Source organism: Copadichromis virginalis, linkage group LG6 (genome assembly GCF_057382275.1).
Source record: "Copadichromis virginalis isolate Kocher_CV1m ecotype Utaka linkage group LG6, C_Virginalis_male_GT1.1, whole genome shotgun sequence".
NCBI classification, from domain to species: domain Eukaryota; kingdom Metazoa; phylum Chordata; class Actinopteri; order Cichliformes; family Cichlidae; genus Copadichromis; species Copadichromis virginalis.
The window spans coordinates 33,632,880-33,640,766 of record NC_140623.1 but is presented as its reverse complement, the minus strand read 5'-3'; the positions used below and the strand labels follow the sequence as shown (position 1 = coordinate 33,640,766).

General features: G+C 40.0%; 1 protein-coding gene across 1 annotated transcript; it reads right to left on the bottom strand.

Annotated features, from left to right (window-relative positions):
• Positions 1-544: 544 nt before the first annotated feature.
• LOC146708216 (GTPase IMAP family member 9-like) lies at positions 545-2,382 on the bottom strand. Its single transcript, XM_085459988.1, has 2 exons — positions 2,216-2,382; positions 545-2,112 (listed from the first exon to the last, which is right to left on the bottom strand). The coding sequence occupies exons 1-2, from the start codon at positions 2,235-2,237 to the stop codon at positions 1,199-1,201; spliced, it is 936 nt and encodes a 311-aa protein (XP_085316114.1). The 5' UTR covers positions 2,238-2,382; the 3' UTR covers positions 545-1,198.
• Positions 2,383-7,887: the final 5,505 nt, after the last annotated feature.

Genomic DNA, 7,887 nt, shown 5'->3' with positions numbered 1-7,887 from the left:
ACATTTTCAGCTTTTTTCCAACTTCTTCTTCTGTGTAACCTTCAGCTTTTAGCAGTTCAGCACTTTTGTTTTCAGGATAAATTCGGGTTTTTTTAATCTCATTCAAAATTTTTAACTTAAATTCAGTAATTATTTCATTTCAATGCATACATTCAGATTCAAGCATTCACACTGCAGTTTCTTCAGAAAATGCACTTTCTAGTTTGCTAATGAATCTTACAAGAAAACGTGTACCAAGAATCATTTCTTGTTTCAGTTTCATTTGTCATAAGTGCGGTTTGTTTATTTCTTATGCATTTTGTGTTTATTTCCATCCATTTATGCCAAGAAAACCTTATGACCTTTCATATAGCCTAAACCAGACCAAGTGTAAAATCAAATTATTTCAATGCAGTTTGAATGTGATATCATAACATGGTAATTTAGCTGTCAGCCAGTGTATGATTAGTGTTGTATATCAGCAAGACTGATGAATTTCAACTTGGAGGTCTTTGCACAATCTTGGTGGTGGGGCATGAGCAAAAAAGAACTAATGACATTCTGGTACAGAGTGGATGACTTTATTTAAAACAATGAAAGAAGGCACAAGAAATGGCATTGATTTTAGTGGACAATGTACTTTCAAATGCCCTTTTATAGTAAAATTAAATATAAAACTGTAAATCAGATCATACATTAAATTTAAAAACAAAAAACCCAATCCTGACAAGAATTTACAGTAAATATCTGTAATGAACCGCAAGTATCAGATGACTTCAGGTACATAGTCCAGCTTGTCTATCATTACACAACAGATGATTTGAATAAGTCGCACCCTTCAAGAAAAACAAATTGAAAAAAGAAAAAGAAATACTACTTAAAAAGTGCTGTAAATGTTGTAATACAATAAATAAAGATGAGACAGTAGTGACAATGCAGATTAAAATATGATTAAGAGATGTTGAATCATTTTCTTTTTGCTTCACCTCTACATAACTATATGTTTTCAATAAATATTCTCTTTTTTTGATTATCTATGGAAACAAACTATTGCATGATAAAAAAAAAAAAAAGCATTATGAAATAAACCGTACACCAAACCTGATGATCTTCATAAAGTTTAAAACAGCAGGTATAATATCAAGCGTGAATTTGTCCTTGTATACAAAAAGCCTCTTCTTCATAAAGAGACTTCATAAAGGTCGTGGCTTGGTAATGCTTAGCTGTTCTCTGTTCTAGGTCTGATCCAGCCCCCAATGCATTTAACAATCCCTGCTCCTACAAACATTAATAGAGGCCGAACGGATGCGACTGCTGCTCCCTCTGCCATTACAGCAGCACCAACTGCAGGTGCTGCTGCCATTACAGCAGCACCAACTGCAGGTGCTGCTGCCATTACAGCAGCACCAACTGCAGGTGCAGCAGCTGCTGCCGCTCCTGCCACAAGCAAATAATTACCTGCAGAGTTCAATGTGTCTCCACATTTGCGCCACCGTTTGTTCCAATTCATCTGTTTCTGGACCTCTTCGTATTTGCTGCTGGTGTAATGGTTCCCGTTTAATTGCACTGTCTGGTCTATCTTTTCAAACAGATCAGCTACCTGAGTGCGATTTTTCTTGCATGTGTTGTCAAATACAACATACCCAGCTTTACACTCAGCGATGAGCTCCTTCAGATCAGGACTTTGCTCTAAGTAGTTTTCAATGGATGTATCTTTGAACTGATCACCCCTTGTGAAAACCACTGCTGTATACTTTGAGGCTTCATCCCCAAAGTTTTCTTTGATCCATTTAACAGAACTCTTCTCTTCTTCTGTGAAGCGCACATCCAATCTGATCACTAGCAGAAACATATGGGGTCCTGGGACAGACAGCATTATACATTTTTCTATTTCCTTTTTCAGTTCCTCTTCTTTAATTGATGTGTCAAAGATTCCAGGGGTGTCAACAACACTCACAGTTCTTTCATCAAAATGTCCAGTCACTTTCTTACACATCTTTGTTACAGAAGATGGAGATATTTCTTCGTCAAAAGCTTTGTAACCCAGGATAGTATTCCCTGTTGCACTCTTTCCTGAGCCAGTTTTCCCCAGCAGAACAATCCTTAAGTCACCGATCACTGGGGAAAAGGAGTCTGTGGGGATCGATTTTAAAAATCAAAACAACTCATGGGTTCTGTATCAGATTACATAAGCATGTTAGAAAATGCGTGCATGCACAAAAGTAAAAATACCAACCTTCAGTCGTGGTTAAACTCATCTTGCTGTAGGGAAAAAAAGGAACAGAAAAAAAACACAAAACCTGTCTGTTATTCCGTGTAATGTTTTCTTCTACAGCAGGTATGTTCGTACTGAGGCGTGCCAGTCACCCTCTATCGTTCTTTGTCTCTGGCTCTCTCCAACACAGTGTTTTCCAGTGAAATGAAACTCTTGCTCACCACAGTGGGTTTCAGTGAAATGAAACTATTCACAGCACAGAGGTTTCAAAAATGAAACTAAAACTTTAATAATAATAATAATAATAATGATAAACTTTATTTATAAAGCACACTTAAAAACCAAGGGTATGCCAAGGTGCTTAACAAGTAAAATAGAGTATAGGAGGAGGATAATAGAAATAGGACCAAAGCAAGTACTAAATATGCAAGCAGATAACTGTCACTAATACATAGGAAAGCAACAGGTACAGAGCAAACAAGAATTTAAATGAGCATAAAAGTGCATGATATAAAATCATAAAAGAAATATTAACTAGAGGGAAAGGCAAGATTGAATAAGTGGGTTTTTAATCGTGATTTGAACAGTGCAATGGAATCAGATGCTCGGAGGTCGAGAGGAAGGGTATTCCACAGTACCGGGGCAGCCAGAGCAAACGCACGGTCACCCCGGGACTTCAGTCGAGATCTGGGTTGGGTCAGAAGTAGTTGAGTGGCAGATCTGAGTGTTCTAGCAGGAGTATGTGGTTTGAGAAGTTCACTAAGATAACTTGGCGCTAATTTATTAATAGTTTTGAAAGTAAGGAGTAATATTTTAAATTGAATACGGTACTTTATGGGCAGCCAATGCAGGCTAGCTAGGACAGGGGTAATATGGCAAAATTTCCTGGTACCAGTCAAAAGGCGGGCTGCTGCATTTTGGACTGTTTGCAGTTTAAGAAGAAGAGAAGAGGGAAGACCATAGTACAAGGAGTTACAATAATCCAACCTGGAGGTCACAAAAGCGTGAATAAGCTTCTCCAGGTCCTCATGCGGAATATAATGCCTAGCCTTAGAGATAAGGCGCAGTTGGTGGAAGCTAGATCTCACTACAGCAGACACTTGCTTATCGAGTTTGAGCGAGCTATCCAGCAGTACACCCAAGTTACTGACATAGTCACAAGAAAAACTAGCAAAGGAACCCAGGGCAGCACAGAGTTGGGCACGAGGGATTTTACTGTTGAACACCACAATCTCAGTCTTCTTATCATTTAAAACGAGGGAATTACTCAGGAACCATTCTTTGACCTCCCGCATGCATTCTTGAAAGTAGTGCAGGGACACAGCAAGGTCGTCAGTAAGTTCAAAATAGATCTGTATGTCATCGGCATAACAGTGGAAGGCGATATTGTATTTTTCAAAGATTGCGCCTAGAGGGAGCAAATACAATGAGAAGAGAATAGGGCCTAAAACTGATCCTTGAGGCACACCACAACAGACCGGAGCGGAGGAAGAGGAGAAGGTGCCTAAGTGAACTGATAAGGATCTATCAGCGAGGTATGATTTAAACCAGTCGAGGGCAGTGCCTCTAATACCCACAGTGTGCTCAAGTCTTAGTAATAAAATGTTATGGTCTACCATATCAAAGGCCGAAGAGAGGTCCAGTAAAACTAGGACCATAGAGCGTCCAGTATCAGTGATTACAAGAATATCATTAAGAACTCTAACCAACGCTGTTTCAGTGCTATGCAATGGCTTAAAGGCAGATTGAAATTTCTCAGCAATATTGTTCGTGTCCAAGTACGCCTGGAGTTGGGAGAGAACTAGTCTCTCCAGGATCTTGGACAAGAACGAAAGCTTAGAGATCGGTCTATAGTTTGAAAGGTCATAACAGTCAGAATTTCTTTTTTTAAGAATCGGGTGGACTACAGCATGCTTAAAGGACAAAGGAACACAGCCTGAGAGCAAGGAAAAGTTCATAAGAAATAGGATACTAGGTCCGATTACATCAAAACAGTCCTTAGCTAGACGAGATGGAAGAATGTCAAGCACAGTATTGGTGTTATTCATTTGAGCAACTAGCCGCTTAAGAGTCAAAAGTGACACAGGCTCAAACTGGTGGAAAGTTGAAATGCACTCAGGAATGGGGAGAGGATATAAAGCAGGGGGAAGGGAGGACTTAAGAGATGAGACCTTTTTAAAAAAGTGAGTTTGAAATCGCTCACAAAGACCCTGAGAATGAATTAAAGGCATGTCCGGGGAAGGGTTAACCACAGAGTTAAAAATTTTAAATAAGGTATGGGGGTTATGGTCATTGGCCAGGATGATTTTGGACAAGAAGGACGCTTTGGCCGTTTTAGCAGCACTTTGGAATTTTAAGCGGCTAGTCCGTAGCATGTCATGGGAAACCTGAAGTTTATCTTTTTTCCACCTTCTCTCAGCGCGCCGACACACGCGACGTAAGGCACGCGTAGTGTCATTAAGCCAACACTGAGAGTAGGTTCTAGGGCGCTTCATCTTAATGGGGGCAACAGTATCAAGGATTGAAGAAATCAGCGATAGGAAGGAATTAGCACAGTCATCAACCGAGTGAAAAGAACAACAGTCGAGAGTGACAGATGCAGAATCCAAGAAAGACATAGAGAAGTTTGACATCGCTTCAGCATTAATTACACGTAGCGGGCGAAGGGGAGCCGCAGGATGTAGTTCATTAGTGCATAAGCCAGTATCAAATATAACTGGGAAATGATCCGAGATCCCAGCGTCACTTATATCCTTGATACAAATGTCCAGACCATATGAGAAAACCAAGTCCAAAGTATGTCCTTTAACATGCGTTGGGTCATTAACCCACTGAGCCAGGTTAAAAGAGTCCGTTAAGGCAAGGAAGTCTTTAGCAAATGAGTCATCCTTACAGCAAGTGTGTATGTTAAAATCACCGACAATGAGAACACAACCATACTTAAAAAGAACGGAGCCTAGGAGATCAGCAAAGTCCGTGATAAAATATTTGCTATATTTAGGCGGTCGATAAACCACCACGCAGAGTGTGGTCGTGGATGCAGTCATCTCCAATAATTGGACTTCAAAGCTAGAGTAGGTAGGTGAGGGTAGCTGCCGAACTGCATACGAATTCTTAAAAACCGAGGCTACGCCGCCACCCCTACCAGTAAGCCTTGGTGAGCTAAAAGCAACACAGTCCGACGGAAGAAGTTCAGTAAAAGGGATGAACTCACCAGGACGAATCCAGGTTTCAGTCAGGAATAAGGCATCAATCCCATTAGTGGAGATGAAGTCATTTAAAAGAAAGGTCTTATTGACCAGCGACCTGACATTAAGCAATGCCATCCGTATCCTAGGGGCTAAGTCGCCACGGGTGGTGCGTCGTAGGACACTTAGGTTGCTTCGGCAAACGCCGCGTCAGAGCGATGTTATCCAAACCCGAGCAGGAGAACATGCCACAGGAATCGCAGGGTAGACTTCGTGGTCGGCCAAGCAGATCCAACGGTGGGTGAGCAACTTAGCATCAGAGCGCTCCTGGGAAGGAGGGAAAGAAGATAAAATATCCAGGCTGGCATGTGGGTAGCCTGTGGCTCTGGCTTTAAAGTAGAGCCTGAAGCGAACGCGACGGCCGCTCCTTCTACCGCGTTTCCTATAGCGTTTCTTGTGTAGATTCGGAATAGGTAGGTGGAGGAAGCCGGTCGGAGGGTCCGGTCGGGGCGCGGTGGCGTCACTCAGGTTCCAGCAAGGATCAGGCCGAGAGGAATGAGAGAGTCTTAGATTTAAAAGTGTTTGCCTGTCGTATGTAATCAGTGCACAGCCATTAGATGCGCATACAACTAAAAGGATAAAAAAATACAATGCCAAGATCCATAAAGAGCGTAGAGAGGGTAAGAAGCAGCGAAGCAGATGTAGCCGAGGACGGCAAGCCACGTACACCGGTGCCATCTTGCAAGGCAACACTGTCACAACCCGGCTCATAGGAAGTGACAAACAAATGGGAGACCACACACAGGCTTTTAAAGACTGTAAGACATATTTAATGAAAATAAGGTAAAGCAACTTAAACACAAGTTAAAGGACATAACAGCCATAACTGAAACTTCCAAATAAACATAACACGTCAGAGGAAGCCAAAAGCCAGCCACCCTGGTTCAGTCAAGGTGTCTTTATATACACTGGGACTGGCCCCTCAGGTGTGCTGCATCAGTAATTGGGTCAGCTCCACCTACCTGCAAGAAACAGGTAAAAGAAAAAGCAAAACACAAGGCCAGCCCACTGGCCGTCACACTTCCCCCCCATAGAACAGGGTCTCACCCTGAATTGGCAAACACACTTTAGGTAAGATGTTGATAAGTAGGCTCAAAATAGCATTTTAATTTGCTTAAAAATAGACTTTACATATTAAATTTTATGCTATTTCATTACATTTCACATCATGGTAAAGCTACTTCTTTTTTAATGTGTGCAAGTGGTTTTATGGTGTTCTTAGTATATTTTAATTATAATTTAATGTTATATCTTTACAACTGCAACAAGCAGGAGGAACACACCTAATCCCATTGTATTCTGAATACAGTGATCACAAAGGCTTTCAGTTCTGTACTAAACACAAGAAGCATAACAAAGTAAATGCTATAAAAACTCGGACTTTTATGTCTAGGTGTCAACAATTTGCTCTTAAATGTGGCCCCTTTTACCATTTTTCTGATATTGTGGGAATTAAGTATGAACCAACCAAATGCAAAAGGGCCACTTTCATAAGTAAATAATAGCTCAAATAATAAAAAAAGATAATTGTGTCCTGTAAAACCTTTACACCAACAGTGATTATTAACTGCGGGAATGGGTAATTCTTATAAGTAATTTCTGTATATTGTAAGGTGGAAATCCATTCTGAATATGGAGTCAGATTTTCACATCTTAAATGGTCTTTTTCAACAGTGTTAGCAAACATTTCTCTGTTAACACGTTTTATTTGTATGTTTCTTTAATGCTGTGAGACATGTCAAATATGGATTTTGCTTAGTTTTTACCCTCATAACTCCCACTGCACATCGTCAGCTCATAAACAAACAACACATTACCAGACACAGCATTACTCTTAAAAGTGCATACTAAAATTAAAATTAAACAAATACAACTCCATTAAATTACCTGTTATATGGATTATTAAATTGCCTTCATTATCGTTCATTTTGTCACTTTCACACTAATTTATGTAGAGTTATAAATGGACCAAAGGTTTAGAAGCCGACTCGACTTTTAGGTAATTTATTCAGAGACAGTGTTTTTACTCTCAGAAAGTCTGGCGTTATTTAGTAGGTTTATTTTGAGCTGGAGAAGCAGTGACAACAAACAAGGGACCTCATGTTGAAACAATGAAACCAGCTGTGTCAGAAGGAGTATAAGTGGATGCTATTCAAAACTGTTAACAGGATATCACCATCAGGAAAGCCTGTGTAGCACGGAAATAATGAAAACATAGGCCTCAAATGGACCTTATGCCAGTGTGGTAGTGTTAGCAGTGTCTCTAATGTCATCTAGTGGCTGTCTGATCACAGAACAACTTACAAAAACCAAACAAATTTTTTGTCAGCTTAAAACTTAAAACATTATATAATATATAAAGCAATATATTATATAATTTATTATATATTATATATAATTTAATATGTTACTTTTAGTTCTTATTAGAGTTTTTCCAATTCTGTA